Source organism: Rissa tridactyla, chromosome 4 (assembly GCF_028500815.1).
Source record: "Rissa tridactyla isolate bRisTri1 chromosome 4, bRisTri1.patW.cur.20221130, whole genome shotgun sequence".
In the NCBI taxonomy this organism is placed as follows: domain Eukaryota; kingdom Metazoa; phylum Chordata; class Aves; order Charadriiformes; family Laridae; genus Rissa; species Rissa tridactyla.
This window is the reverse complement of record NC_071469.1, coordinates 93,489,355-93,504,557: the sequence shown is the minus strand read 5'-3', so window position 1 is coordinate 93,504,557 and position 15,203 is coordinate 93,489,355. Positions and strand designations below refer to the sequence as shown.

The following is a 15,203-nucleotide window of genomic DNA, read 5'->3' as shown; positions in this document are numbered from 1 at the left end:
CCTTCCCTCAGGCGGCGCGTTACGGCCTGGCCTTGCCGGCTCCCCCCGCTCCCCCCGACACCGCCCCGGCTCCTCCCCGGCGTCGGCCGCTCTGCCGCCCCACCCGGACGGCCAGAGAGCGAGGTGCTTGTCAGCGGCCTGCCCGCGGCGGTGTCCGTCCTTGGCCTCTGGTAATTCTCCCCGTTGGGTGGGTGAAGGGAAATACTTCTGTGGAAACCGGGATCTCCTGGGAAGCGGCTGTTCCTGTCAGGGACCGTCCAGGCTCGCCTGCAGTCGGAGCTGCAGCTCCCCTCCCAGAGCAGGGCCGCGGGTGTCTGTGACAGACGGTCTCGGGGTTGTCTCCGGTGGTTGGGAGGACAGCGTGGTGCTGGGGAATGAGCAGTGGCAGCCGACAGGGAGTCACAGGTAGCAGCCGTTTCATCAGGAAAGCATATGGGACGTATGCTGGCAAGAGTCGTTAGGGTGCCTTGGTTGAGCTGTAGCATGCCTTTGGTGGGCCTCCAATTCCACTGCCAACCAGAACAGCTTTTTTACTGCTCCTTTTGTTATGATTCTTCCTGCCTGTATATAAAATAGATAGCAATCTCAGAGATCTTTAAATCTCACAGCTGTAATGTCTTCAGAGTGCGCAGTTGTGTTGGCTTTTAAAGGAAAGTGTTCATGTGCAGATCTGATGTGAGTCACTTGGTAAGTTGTCTCTTCCCTGCCAGCCACATTGAACGGGTTTAGGGGCAGAGAGACTGGAAGCTCAGGAACGTGAGTAATTTGTAAACCTGATGGTTTTCATTCATAAACTTGCATTCATGGCTGTGGAATTTATTTTCTTATACTTGCAGTGCAGGTGTAATGCTGGACAGTGGACTGTTTGTTTTAACGTAACTGCTGAGGAGGCAGAAATGCCCTATGTTGTAAGAAGTGCTAATACTGTTACCACTGCTGGCTAAAGATTAAAGGTATATGCAAATGGAATTTGAGCAGGCTAACATTGTGTTGTTTGCTACAGTTGGGATTTTAAAAGGAGCTCAAGTGAAGTAGGTACCCATACCTGGCTTGTCGCTAAGCTGAGATCTCTGTGGGAATGAGATATACCTAATGGTGCAGTCTGGGAGATTTATCAGCTCAAAGATGTTATCATAACTAACTGTGCTATCTGTCCACATCCACTTCAGTACAAAGACAGGTTAGGTTCTTGAAGATCCCAGGTTGTATGCCAAACACATCTTCTTGGTCACTGGTAAGAAATCTTTTATTACTGGAGAGAAAGAAATTGCTCCAGTGGTGCCTGCCATCCATCGTCTCTAATCCAATTGCAGTTGTAATGCACAGCCTTTATGAATGGCTGACACTTGGCACAGCAGCTGTTTTTCATACACTGGTTTATCCTGGCCTTGTTCTGCTGGTTTTGCACAAGGAACTGGGGATGGAGGTGCAATCAAAGTAGTAAGGGAATAAAGTCACTGTACTAGGTAAAGAATAAAGTGAAGGTAGAAGAGAAGGTACTCAAGTCAAATCAGTCTAATTTGTGCAGGATTCAAATCTATCTCCTGCTGTCAGTGTGTTCTCCGTCTTAGGAAGTAAGGTATAAATCTGGATATACCACAGCAATAGTTGAACTCTACTGAGTGTTTCACGTCCTTTGGTACCTTTTGGTGGTGACTCTTCCTCATGCAGGCTGTTATTCCCTGGTACCTTAAGAGGCTCGGTTCTCGTAGCTGTATCAAAGAGTGTTTCTTTTCATAAGTGCATTTACTGCCTTGTGCTTCCCAGCAAGTTTGCAGTCTTTTGTCATGATTCTTACTCCTACTCTGCTGGCACAGCAAACTGGGGTTTCTGCTTCTCCAAAAGCACGTGGTTGCACACACTGCCTTTGGTCTATTGCTCTGGTGAATTGTAGGCTTTTGTGTGGCCACCTTCTAAATTAAATGCTGTTAGTTTATGACATTTATTGAGAGCCATAAAGCTAGAATATTTCTCCATCTCTTGGTGCTTTCATGTATGCTAGCATGCACACTCAAAGTCCTCCTTTAAGTATACACTCATTCCCCACTGTTGCCCAATAAAGTCTGCAGTGACTTCTTCCAATCCAAGCGTCAGAACCAGCACTCTGTCTGTACGTGCTTGGGCAGCTGTTAAAGTCACGCTGTTCTTGAACTCCTTGTCCTCCTGAGGAAGCATTCTTAGCTTTGTTACAGGCTGGAGGGTGCAGACCTCACAGCTTCCTCTCCAGCCATTTCAGAGCAATACAGATACTTCATCTGTAAATGCAAATTCAGGTATCTTCTCTATTCGGGCAAGTCCGTACATTTACTTTACCAGATATCTGAACTGTTGTTCTGAAACTTCTTCAGTTACCTAATGAATAAGTTAGTTTCAACATAGCTTAAATATTGAGCAGTGCTTCTTCTTTTGATACTTTCTATATATCTTTTTCCAGTCATTAGGGATGCTTCCCTGATTCTGTGTGTAACCTGAGTATCCTCTCTGACATGAAAGCATTTCTAGCTCCTTGCACTGATGTGACATACAACCTTGCAGCTCCCTTATTGTGTAACGTTGCTAAGAGGGAAGCTCCCCCCAGCCAGGCCACATAACGTAAACTAACGTGGGATTTCATCATCATGCACCCTTGTTGCTGCAACATCCTTCTGCCCAGTCTTGACAAGTGCAGTCATGTATCGTTTCACACAAGGAGCTGCTGTAAAGATCGCTCTACCCTCTCACATTGACCAGGCTACGCATCTCTTGGCACATTTCTGCTGGCCCCATCCCTTAGTTGTGTGAAAAACTGTGTTTCTCTTTCTAGATCCTGCCCAGCGCATTCCTGCCTGTCTTGATTTCAGTATGAAGTACTCACCGTTGCCTCAGATTGGTTCACAATGTCAGTTTCTATAACCTACTAGATGCATTTTCAGGTAAGTGCCTTTGTGCTTTCCTCTCTGCAGCTCTCGTGCTTGGAGGGTTTCTCTGTATATTTTGCAGAGCAATCATCATCCTCCTCAACATTTCCCTTTTCCACAGTGACAACTGTTTCGTTGCTGCCTCTTTTTCTGTGGCTGTCCGCTGCCTTTCTAAGATTGCTTGGCAGTCTTATCTGCTTATATCTGTTTTGCAGTTGTGCGTAGCACAGTGGCATCCTGGTCCATGCCCAGGCTTTCTAGGCACATCAGCAACACAAATAACGGGCATGGTAACAAATGAGCTCTATATTTATTTATTGAGCAACAGAATTCAATGTCTGCTCTTCCTTACCATTATCAAACCCAAACAGAAGTCAGAAATCTGTCGTGTGTCTGTCTAGAGAGTAAGCCCTTTAGGGCTTGTCTTCTGTTTGGTGCAGCGCGGCGCACGCAGCCGGTGCTCTGTGAAAGAGAAGAGAAAGGAGTGTGTGGTGACCAGGTGCCCCTGGTGACTTTCCTGTTTTCTTTTCCACTGTAAGTCATACAGAAAGTCAGGCACGAGACCGCAGCAACGTGCAGATCTTGTTCCCTGGAATGTTTTCTTTCATCTGTAATCACTTCATCAAAATCCATAAATCAACTAGTTAAGACTAAAGAGCACAAACACGACTGTAATTTGTGCCTTCCTGCCCAGTGTTTCTTTTGGCACACGGAACACCAAACCTTTTCCTGAAAAAATTGATGATGACACCGGGCAAGGATGCGGTGAAAGTGGACAGTGAGGCCACTTGCATTCCAGGTCCACTGCCTGCTTCCATAATCCCTGCTTCCTTTTCATTCATCACAGTAGATTCAGAGAGTAAAACAATGGTTTGTATTTCTGTATTTACTCTGGAAATCGCGATTTCAGGCTCATTTCCCAGTGCTGGGTGCTGTTAACACGTAATTGGCCCGGGGAGCCGTGAAACCCTGTGGGAAGGGAGCCTTGATTGCGATGCCAAGGCTGTGGCCCCTGTCACATGCCCTCTCCTGGCTCCCAGAGCGCATGGGGAGATTAGCACCTTCTCCGCCGCCCTGCGGCTCTGCCCTGATGATTACTGCTCCCTGACATCTGTCACTGTCACCACGCTACGGTTCCTTCAGCTGCTGCCATCCAAACCCTCCTAGGAACCACAGAAACCTTGCCGGTCTGCTCTAACCTGGAGCGGTTCCATCGAACAGGGTGGGAAGTGATCTGCCGAGCAGCCGCCCACCTAGGAGACCTGAAGGGACAACCCCTTCACCGGGGAGATGCTGGTGGGCAGGAGCAGGAGGTGATGGCAGCCCCAGAGGGGAAGGGACAGGAGGCAGAGGCAGCAGAAGAGGGAGGATGAGGTGGACCTGGGGAGCAACAGCTCTCCCACTTTTCCTGAGACGAGCCTGGCTTGGAGAGGGCTGATAGGCCCTGAATGGCTTTGTCCAGGTGTCTCGGAGAGAAATCTTGCTGTGTTTCCCTTGCTCCAGGGACTCCCTTTTCCTGACTTTTGAGCAGAAATGAATGAAATGGCTCAAAATCCCGAAACCTGTACTGGGCTGGTGGGATCTGCCAAAGGGGCTGGTGCATCCAGGTGGATTCCAACTGCATATCTTAGAAAAGTGCAGAAGCTGCTGAGCTTTTCAGAAAATGTGGAGTTTTCTAGTCAGGAGAGCAGTTTGAAAGGCCGTAAGGACAGACAATTTTAGGCTATTGCTGGGGCTGTTCGGCCTCTCCTGAATCGAGGGGAGAACGGTGAAATTCAGGAGTCTCAACCCTGTCACCTGTCCTTGCCTCTCGTGACAGAAAAAGAGCAAAAAACCTTTTGCTCCTGAATATTTTATATGGAAAAGTACTTTAACCGAAGCCTGTTGCCCTGTCATCACCTCTCAGCCCAGGAAACAGCCGTCAGCATCGGTCCCCGCATCCTTCCTAACGTTTAAGGGCAGTGACTCGCTGGTCGTGTGACAGGGTTGTCCCAGGGCGCTCACGCTGCCCGAGCTGAACAGCTGCCCTTCTTTCTCGTGCGGATTATTTTTTATCTCCCTTTGCTTGCCAATAAAAAAAAAAAATCCCGCCCAGTTTTACTGTTTTCCTTTTCACACACGTTTTTTTATTTTTTTTCCTCACGTGTGTGTTTCCTTCTCTGGCCAGGGGTGGAGGGAGGGGAGTATCCCAGATAACCTCATGCGAGAGGAATTTTCACGTGCTTTTCCACCTGAGGTGAGATAGCGGTGCCAGGGATGTTTCCTCCGAGTGGGAGTAATCCCGGCGCGACAGAGAACCTCTCCGTGGCCTGCAGGGCCTGCTTGGCCTTCGCCCAAACCGGCCTCCTCAGGCCACCGGCCTTCCTTGGCCCAGGATCGCCGGGGCTTCTGGTTCGTGACCCAAATTCTGAGGAATTACAGGAAAATCTCTGCCCCGACACGTTGGAACATTTTGTAACCCGCCCGCCCGCCCGCCCAATAGGGGGAGCTAGACCGGCGCTGCGGTGCACGCCGGGAGCTGGTGGCACCACAGAGCCGTTGGGCACAGTGCATGCCGGGAGTTGTAGGCACGACAGACGCCTTGGTGCAGTGCATGCCGGGGCTCGTAGGCGCGACGGGGCGTTTGCGCGGTGCATGCCGGGAGTTGTAGGCACCTCGGTAATACCGCACTCGCGCCACGGGCGGGGCGGTGGCTTGGCGTTGTCACTTCCGCTCGTGCCTGACGTCAGTTCCTGGCGGGATGGTGGGGAAGCGGCTGAGAGTTACCCAGCGGGAGGATATGGCGGCGCGGGGCGGCCTGCCCGAGGAGGCGGTGAACCGCTGCGTCCTGCAGTTCTACTTCCACCAGGCCATGGCGGCCTACCGCGCCGGGCGGAACCGCGACTTCCGCCAGCTCCGTGATGTCATGCAGGGTGGGCTGCGCCGGCCGGGCCCGGGGCGGTGGATGGGCTGAGAGGAGGGGGCGGGCTGGGGGTGAGGGGAGCGGGGACAGTCTGGGGAGGATAGCCGGTGGGAAGGGGCAGGTCCGGGCTGGGGGTGAGGGGAGCGGGGACAGTCTGGGGGGGAATAGCCGGGGGGAAGGGGCAGGCTCGGGCTGGGGGTGAGGGGAGCCGGTGTTGGCGGAGGCTCACCGCGGGTGAGGGAGAGCTGGGGCGGCTGCGAGGCGGGAGCAGGGCTGGGGCCGGGCCGTGCTGTATTGCTGTAACTTGCCCCTCGTCCTACAGCGCTGCTTGTGCGGCCCCTGGAGAAGGAGCCCGTGGTGGCCCAGATGCTGCGCATAATGCAATTCCTGTCACAGATTGAGGAAGGCGAGAACCTTGGTGGGTCCCCAACCCTCCCAGCAAGGCCCTAGGGGAGAGCCTGGTCTTTGCTCGCAGCCCACTCCCCCAGCCTGAGCGTGCCCCGTTCTGCGGCTGTGTCCCCTGCAGCTCCCAGGAGCTGTTTCTGCACAGAGCAGAGCTCTGGGACAAACCCCTTAAGCTGTAGGAGCGTTCCCCTGGGTATGAGGGGTCAGAGACCATCGCTGTTCATGTCTGCATTGTGCTACCATAGCAAGTGAAAGGCTGCTGCCCTTAGCCAAGAGCAGTGTACTGAAATCCAAGCTCCAGGGCTGTCCTGCTGTCTGAACACACCCCTCATAGCTTCTGAAACACTCCTCTGGATCGCTTATTGATAGTCAGGTGGTGCTTCTATAGCTTTCCATGCCTGTGGGGGGGGATCTTGCAGTTAGCAGTCAGCCTGCCATTCCCTCCCATCTTCATCCTCAGTAGCTCTAGAACTTGCAGTCAAAACTGAGCAAATTGAGTAACTAGCTGTCTGTAAGGCATCACTGTGAACGCCTTGCAAACCCACACCTTTGAATTCTTGTAGATTGCACCTTCGATAAAGATTCAGAGCTCACCCCTCTTGAATCTGCAATTGGTGTCCTGGAGCTCATTCAGAGAGAATTCTCTGTGGCTGAGAAGACGATGGAAACTGTTCAGAAAACGGTGAAGGAAGCTGTAAGACCTTTTTCAGTTGATGCTTTGCTCGTCTTTTGTCTTAGAAAGGTCTTGCATAATTGACAGTGGGTATTGCCTTGCATATAGAATGCTGTAGTTAGTACTGACTTGGCTGCAGGTGCATGTCTTCAGTATATGTGCTTCTTCATCAGTTAATGTAGAAGTTGTTTCCCTGTGTATGTTGTTACTAAGCTGTTAGTTGTCTGCCATGCTTGATTATTATGCGTGTTTTTCCAAAGCTGATCTAGAGAGCATGGTCAGTTCAATGTCAACAGAAACTGGTATTTGTTTTCTTCTGTAGGCTGTTATTGTCTGCATCAAAAACAGAGAGTTTGACAAAGCTTCGAAAATTCTAAAGAGGCACATGGGGAAGGATGCCAAAAATCAGGTGAGTCTGTGCCAGTAAGGAAGGTGGCTGTTTGAGGACTGTGTGATATGTCTTCAGGGGTATTGGGGAGTGGAGATATTTGGAGGTGGTCTGAGATTTCTTATGGGTTTTTGGTGGTGGGGAGAGGGGTGATCTGTGTTGCAGGCATAAAAGGTTTCCCTGAGAAGCATACCCCTTAAGAAACCTGAACAAGAAGACTGGGTAGGGGGTGATGAAATGGAAAGTCCTTCTCGAAAGATGGACCCTCAGTGTTACGCATTCTAAAGCATGTTGATTGTCACTTTGAAGCTCCTTCTGTTTCTGTTACATTTCCTCGCGTATCTTCATGGGTCTTCCAGGCATTAACATTCATCGTTTACCTTGAGGCAAACTCAAGCTCACATGTAGAACACGAGTCCATAAGAAAGGCTGGTTCTGAAAGTGGAAAGAGTTCCCGTTCCTATTTCTGTAGGCAGTATAGCGTCTCAGGCACTGGAAGCAAAAAGTCAGAGCTGCTGAAACAAGATGGCTCTCCTGTTCCTCTAGCCTTTTCCCAGCCTTATGTCAGTGTAAATTGCTTGTGCTTGGAGAATGTCAAATAGGAAAGGCCCAATCCCCACACAGATTCTAGCTCCTGCATTTGTCATTTATACCCTTGTACCTATTCAGAGCATTCTTACCTCCCTTCTAGAAAAAGAGGAATGAGTTGCTGACTATTATCCGGGAGAAGAATTTCAATCATCCAATGGTCAAAAACTTTTCTTACAAGAACTTCCAGCAGAACATGTTTCAGTTCCTGAAGACCTATGTGGATGATTCAGAGCCACTGCTGCTAACGGTGTGTGTCTGCCCTGCTTACCTGGCTTCCCATCCTGCGCTTGCTTCTGCCCCAGCGAGGGGCAGCATGAGAACGGCATGAGATACGGACCTGGGGAGAACTGGCACTTACTTTGCTATGAGGCAATGAAATACAGTAATTTGGCTTCTTTGTGCCCTCCATGCTGTTAATGAGTTAGAGCTTAGGCACCTGATTAACAGTGGGTTAAGTCCAAAATACTTTAAATTCAGTCCATTCTTAAAAGGTTTATACAGTTGATCATATTTTTTCAATCTGTGTAACAGGTTTTAATTGATAGACGTGAACTCTGTAATGGTGCCAATTGAACTGCAAGTAGGAGCTTAAAAACGCCTTTGGGAGGGGATAAAATTGGATGATTGCATGGTAGTATGGGAAATCATCTTTATAATGGTTACGTGCTTTTTTTTTCTCTCCAAGGTAATAAAAAAGACATTGAATTCAGAAGATGCTGAAGAACCAAAACATTCATTGGTGACTCCTAAGTCTGCAAATGGGCCAAAGGATGAGGCAGCAGCTCTGGAGCCCTTGGGAAGGACAAACCCCTCTCCAGAGACAGCAAAAGACCTGGAGGGAGCTCCCAACCCTGCAGAAAGGGGAGACAACCCCGCAGCAGCTCCTGAGGCTATGGAAGGAGCTGGTGACTCTGCATCAGCTCCTGAGCCTATGGAAGGAGCTACTGACCCAGCAGCAGCTCCTGAGCATATAATAGCAGCAGTTAATACCTTGGAAGATGGTTCAGAGCCTATGGAAATATCTAAAGAACCAGCAGCAGCTCCAGAACTTCCAGGAGTGTCCTGCAGGGACTCAGAAAGGTGGGCAGAGGAATCTGGCCCTGCATTGTGGATGAAGTGTGGCACCAGTTCTCTTCCGAGGGGTAGTTTGCTCTGTCCAGACAGCTCTTAATTTCCCCGAATGCCATCCCAAGCAGGTCTGCCCAAGCAACCCGCAAAGGCTATCAGTGCAAGACTTCTGCCTGTATCACAGTAAAAATGTTAAGGTGGCCTGGTTTTTTATCTGAAGATATGTAATACTTCTGTAAACTAGGGAGGGAGGCCAGTGGCTGCCAGAAGGTTTGCTCTCGTGGAGCAGCTTTTGGTACCCACATGGCTCAGCCTTTAGTTGAGAATAGCAGGGCATCCAGTGCCACACGGAGCGTGGGTGTGTTCTCGCAAGACCTGCTTCCCCAGTACACCACACTGTTTAGAAGGAGGGTGGACTGAAGGGTTGGGAATGCCCTCTTCAGTAGATTTTACTTGCACCCTAGGGCCAATGGTTGAGGGTCACACTGTAGAAGAGAAGCCTGATTGCAGTGAAGTGGAGCCACCTTGGTGATATCTTTACAACCTTCTCAGTTCTGTTTATTTTGTAGGCAGCCCTCTGGAACTGTAACCACGTATGGGATTTCTGTTCTGAGAGAAGCTTTCAAGATCCTGTCGGACTCCCAGGATTCTGATGCACTCTTCACCAAACTGGATGAAACAGACTTTTCTTTCCCCAAGCAACTGTCTCCTTCTGTATCCCACAGAACCAAGAGACGGAAAGAAGAGGAGAATCAAGATTCTGAGATCTCAGACCCTCTTGAAATACCCCATAAGGGCAAATGCTTGTTGACCATAAGCAAACTGGTCATGGAGGAAGACAACCAGTACAGCAAGTCAAGTGAGAGCCCAGACTCTTCCCAGGAGCCAGTTGTTTCTTCTGCTTCCAGACCTGTTCAGAAAGTGCATGACCAGCCTGTATCTACTAGGAGTGCCAAGTATGAAGCCCATCTCTTGTGGTATATTCTAATCTGCACCCAATCTTTTGACTTGCAGCTGACATCAGTAGCACGAACAACAAAAACCTTTATGTTTAATTCAAGATGAGTGTATTGACCATCCTTTTTCGTTAGCATATCTGCAACTGGGCAGCGTAAACACTCTGTTGTCTTTATGCTTTACTGTTTGGTTAATGGAGAGGAGAAAATGATCCAGCTTCCACTGGCAGTGAGTCAGAGATACTGCAGTTAGTATTGGTAGGTGATTGCAGCGTGTGTATCGCAGGTAACGTCTGTTTCTCTGCACTTTGGTTAGGGATGCTGAAGCTGGAAGGCGTTCGTAGGTGCATCTTGTGGACAGATTGAAATCTTCTTTCCACATCTTAAGAAATACAACACTGACCTCGCTTAAGTTCTTTTTTCTTGAAACCTGTGTTGGTGAAGAAACTCCAGCTGTAGCTTTTTGACTGTTTCTTCGGTATGAGTTATCACTTACCTTGCAGCTGAAATGACTGCAATAAAAGGTAGGGGCATGTTAGTCTTTTTTCCTTTTATAAGGATTTCTCCTAGAAAACTGCAAAGTGGGGTTATCAGCAGAAGTCTAAAATTAACACTGTTAAGAGACTTTTAGCTTAAGAGTCTCGTATCTCCTGTAGGCCGTAACAGGGTGTAACAAAGCCTCCTGCTTAAATGTCTGAGTTGCTCTTCTTTTGCTTAGTGAAGTTGCGTAGCAGCCAGCAATAACGATGCTTTGGATCCCCAGGAGTGAAACTGGGAGGATTGAGAAGAGCTTGATGTCTTTAAAAAGATAAATAAAACACAATTTCCCTTAGTTCCTGGCTTAAGAATGTCAAGAACAGAAAGGTTTGGTTTTGAAGGGCAGGCGGCAAAGATCCCAGTGCTCTGTGTAGCGTGGCTGCTCTGGAGATGGATTGTCTTTTGGTGAAGCACAGGAGAGTGGCTGCAGTAGAGATGTGCTGCGGGGTAGCTGGCATCGATGCAAACAGTAGTGGAATCTCAGATGCCTTACTGGTGTGTCTTGCTCAGGGTTACGCTAATTGTTGGAGATGATGCTCAGAAGGGATTTCTAACAGACACCCACCCGCCATGTTGTCCACTTTGTCGTGTGATCTGGGAATTTTACTTAATAAATTTCCTGGTTTTTAAAGCAGTTGTGAGTGGTAACACTTGAACTCTTCTGTTTTTTTCTGGTAGTACGTTGCAGCTGACATTGCCGTCCTAGGATATGTCTGGAGTTTATTTTGAGGGTGCTGGGTAACATTGTGGGGATAGGATGATGTTTTGTGAACTTGCCCAGAGTGGAGTGCTCTATGTCTGACTGCACTGGCAAGGGGCTGGACGCAGTGACTCGGGTGTGATGCTTTCTCATCCTGCGCTGGGTGTGTAAAGTGAGGGTTGGTGCCGGATCAGGAAGGAGCCCAGAGTGTGGCTGCTGCTGCTTGGTTGCTGCTGACTTGCAGTTCTCGAGTTTCAGGGCTGCTGCTGTGCAAGTTGGTTTCCGGTTCACCTGGAAAGTGATTGATTGTCTGTAATGCTTGTGTAGATGTCTTGAAGCCTTTAAGTGGCTCATGGTAGCAGTGGTGCTAATGACATCTGTCTGGAAATCTGATTGTGTGCATCTCTGCCAGCAGCTGGTTCTCAGATTTTTACGTGCAAGAAAGAGGTGCTCAACAGTCCAACTTCAAGTAAGAATAGAGAACAGCTATTTTCCTGTAGTCATAAATAGCTTCAATTATACTGGATGTGATAGCCTTGGGTGAACCTTTTGGAGTGTTTTTTTTTTTTAACATTTATTTAACATTTCATCTGACAAGTTTGTGCTTGAGGATTGGAAGCAGGTGATAGCATTGAAGCACTTGATCTCAAGGAGATGCCTCTGTAGCTTGGTTGACCTCAGTAGAGTTAGTAGTGAAACAGTAAGAATTAGATGCTTCTTGGGAAGACTAAAGGCTTCTCCCCTGCACTATTGGCAAGTCTGTGCCAGGCACGAAGGTCTGGGAAGTCCAGCTGTGTGTGTGTCTGTTTGCTCTAAGTGCTTAATTGTGTAGTTAATACCCAGTCACTTGTTTTCGCAAATGCTGGCTAGAAAATACAATACACCACTTGTGTTTGAGTCTATATTGCACGCCGTACCTTTAGACAGGGGCTCCTAAGGATTCATCCCCCCTCAGAGGGGAGCGGAGGAGGTGGGAGTGTGTTTATATATTGCTTTGTGGGTGCATTTCTCCGCACTGCGTGGTCACCACAGGCCTGCCTGCTGTGCTCCAGCTGGCCCTGCACCTTCTCCCCCTAAAATATTCTCCCGAGCCAGTAGCCAAAGTAAATGCTTGCCTGCTTTCAGGTCCTTCCAGAGAAGGTGGAACAGCTCTTATGGCGGAGAAGCAAAAGACAGTTGGAGTGAGGAGGATGAGCTTTTCTCAGACACAGGTAAGAACAAAGCCCCTACTGCAGGTGTTAATTGATGATAATCCTGGCCTTGGGGCTCCCTCATGGGTGTCTTGCCACCTTCTGTGTGACTGAATTTTGAACACAGAAATCCTAAAAGCCCAAGAAAATAGGTAGCTGTCCAACTCTGAGATATTTGTTCTTTTTACCTCTGACCTGAAATACATGCCAAAAACTCCTGTTCCAGTGTCAGACTAATCATGCTTAGCTTATAAGATATAAATATTGGAAATACAGCTCTTTCCCTGTTCCCACTTTAGTGCCATGAAATGCAGGTTAGGTTTACCCTTTCACTCAGATCAATTTTCGAGTCCAGTTCCCTTTGGAGCTAGATGGGCAGCTTAGCTGGTGAAAAGGAGTGGACAACGAATGTCTGATTCCAGCCTCAACATAACAGCATAGCAGCATCCTGGATGGATGCCCCCGGTCTTGATGTATTGGCTAGTTTAGAACAAAACAGATCTTATTGGAAAGCTTTCACGTGAAGCAACTGGGGCTTGACACGGAAAGGCTGTGCTTGCTATTGCTGCAGAAAAGGGAGGGATAAAGGAATTTGGTTTCATTGTCTGTCACTGGATGTTCTCGTTGTAGGCTGACTGCATAGTTCAGCAGTTAAGCCCAAGGCAGTCTCTCGAGGAGGTGTGTACCTCCTGAGTTACGGTGAAATGTAAGTCTCTTGCCTTGTTTTTCAGCATCATTTGGGAGAAACAGCCACAACTCTACAGTCTTCGGTTCCAAGAAACAGGTAATGTAGAGCCCTTAAATCGTTTCAGTAAGGCCTGAAATCAGGACATGTCCATATAGAAGAGCAAGCGGTTGGACAGTTTGCAATACATTGATGAAGACTGCTCAGACCACTTCCTCAGCAGCCTGCAGTTCACTACAGCAGGGCGAGCTGCTGCTGTGCTTTTAGTGAAGCACTGGAGGCTGGGTTGGAAAGTGATGCTTCCTGAGGCTGGTGCTCGTAGTGTCCAGGCTTGATCTGAGTTATTCAGGTCTTTGCATTCGCAGAGCTGGCTGGAGTTCCTCTGTTAAAACAGCCCAGTTTGGTAGTTGGCTGAAGCTGTGTGCCTCCCACACGCCAGGCACTGGGTATGTGCATGACATCCCTTTTCCTTGATGTGCGTGGTTCAGAACTAGGTTTGAGAGTTCCCCGTGCGTTGGAGAAGTTCAGCATCTTGTTTGGGTGGGGGACATGCATACGGCAGCTGTCACTTGGAAAGAGGTCCCAAGTTTGGTGCTACTAGGAACTCTCACCCTTGCTTGTAGGAAGAGAGCTGCTGGCTCTTGTGCTGCAGTATACCACATAGCACTTTCCCAGTAACTGCTTTCTTCAGTCATTTCGTGTTTTGCCCCCAGTACAAAGTCAAGGGACCTGCAGACCTGAACTTGGAGATTTTTATTTTTTTTTTTAACGCTCTACTTTTATGCTGTTAGGCAGGGTATAGGCAGTGAGTGCTTTCTGATGCTTGCTGTTGCATCAAAAGGTAACTCTTCTTTTACATGATCACTGTTGTGCTTTGGAAGCAGAACTACTCCTGAGCTTGTGCTGGAGCTGAGCACTTGTCTTACTTGTGACAGTTATGAGAGCACGTCTACAGTGAAGTGATTATTGAGTGTTGTGTGTGCTATTGACAGGACATCTCTGCCTTTCCTCCATGTCACTAGCGCAGATGATAAAGGGAAGCTAACGTGCTAGGAAGGAGTTACAGCACGGTTCTCTGCCAAATGCAGCTCCTCCCTGAAACTGCACTCTGTACTCATAGAGTTCTGCTTACCTGCTCTTTTCTAGAAATGGACAATACAGGAGAGCGAGTGGATCAAAGAGGGCGTGAAGAAGTTCGGAGAAGGGAGATGGAAGGCCATTTGCCAGAAATACCCCTTCCAGAACCGCACGGCAGTGATGATCAAGGATCGTTGGCGGACCATGAAAAAGCTGGGAATCCTCTAAACTCAGGAGCCATGAGACCTTCAGTGCAAAAAAATTCGTATTTTTCTTTTGAAAGATGGACTGGAGCAATGGTAGCGCAGAGGCTGCTGTGCTCGTTCCTGGTGTGTGTTGGAGCTGGCGTGGTGAGCCCCTCTGGCTCGTGGTACCTGAGGCTGCTGCAGCAGAGGGAACCGTGTCCGACAAGAAACGAGGAACCTGTGTCTAGAGTTGTAGCTGCAAGGATTAGGTCTTCTGCAGTTAGTAGAAGCTGCACAGCCTGATTGCACATGCTTGGAAACGGCCTGGATTGGGACTTCCGTTTCCACCTGACAACTGCAGTGTTCATAGAATGAATCCCAACCTGATGGACTGCTGAAATGACAGCTTTCTCTGCTCAGAGGCTGTCAAATGGTAGGATAATCCCATCAGTGGCTATTTTAATGTGTTTTAATTGTCTAAACTGTGGATTGCTTGTTTCATCTGTTTACTCAGTTCCTTGTGGGAGAGAGGCAGCACATAGTCCCAGAGCTTCTGGAGAGAAGAAGGGATTTAGGCAAGGCGATCTGCTTAGATTTATTTTATATTTTTTTTCCCATTTCTTTCTGCTTTGTACATGGCTAGTCTGCGACTGGCAATTTCTCCCTCCCAGCTTTGAGGCTTTAAAAATATTATTATTTTTTTTTGTTTCAGTACTTAAATGTTGTTTGTTCCCATGTTAAAAAGTTCAAGTGCTTACTGATTTTGGGCATGTCTAACTAGCACTTCTTCCTGGTCATGTCCCCTTCCTGCGTGTGATCCCTGGAAGCGTATGAGCTCCAAGGGCACTGCCTGTTTCCTGCCTTCAGGTGCCAAAGCTGGAGTCCTTGTCTGAGTGGTTTTCTGTGAAATAAAGTTCCTGTCTTGTTGGATATCAGGAGTTGTAATAAG

General features: G+C 48.5%; 1 protein-coding gene across 3 annotated transcripts; it reads left to right on the top strand.

The window, feature by feature from the left end:
• Window positions 1-5,412: 5,412 nt before the first annotated feature.
• Window positions 5,413-15,189, top strand: TERF2 (telomeric repeat binding factor 2). 3 transcript variants are annotated; one of them, XM_054198930.1, is made up of 10 exons: window positions 5,423-5,809; window positions 6,122-6,217; window positions 6,768-6,898; window positions 7,200-7,286; window positions 7,957-8,103; window positions 8,542-8,936; window positions 9,494-9,880; window positions 12,243-12,328; window positions 13,039-13,091; window positions 14,139-15,189. In XM_054198930.1, exons 1-10 carry the CDS (start codon window positions 5,638-5,640, stop codon window positions 14,295-14,297), a joined length of 1,713 nt encoding a protein of 570 aa, XP_054054905.1. In that variant the 5' UTR covers window positions 5,423-5,637; the 3' UTR covers window positions 14,298-15,189. The 3 variants fall into 3 exon arrangements, with proteins under 3 accessions (XP_054054906.1, XP_054054905.1, XP_054054907.1); XM_054198932.1 differs by having other exon boundaries at window positions 5,438-5,809; window positions 9,650-9,880; XM_054198931.1 differs by lacking the exon at window positions 6,122-6,217 and having other exon boundaries at window positions 5,413-5,809.
• Window positions 15,190-15,203: the final 14 nt, after the last annotated feature.

Bases quoted from the DNA above. Each gene is read 5' to 3' on its own strand.
- TERF2 (XM_054198930.1), top strand. From the start codon at position 5,638: ATGGTGGGGAAGCGGCTGAGAGTTACCCAGCGGGAGGATATGGCGGCG. The intron at 6,899-7,199 runs GTAAGACCTTTT...TTTCTTCTGTAG, and splicing joins AGAAAACGGTGAAGGAAGCT to GCTGTTATTGTCTGCATCAA. The intron at 13,092-14,138 runs GTAATGTAGAGC...GCTCTTTTCTAG, and splicing joins TCTTCGGTTCCAAGAAACAG to AAATGGACAATACAGGAGAG.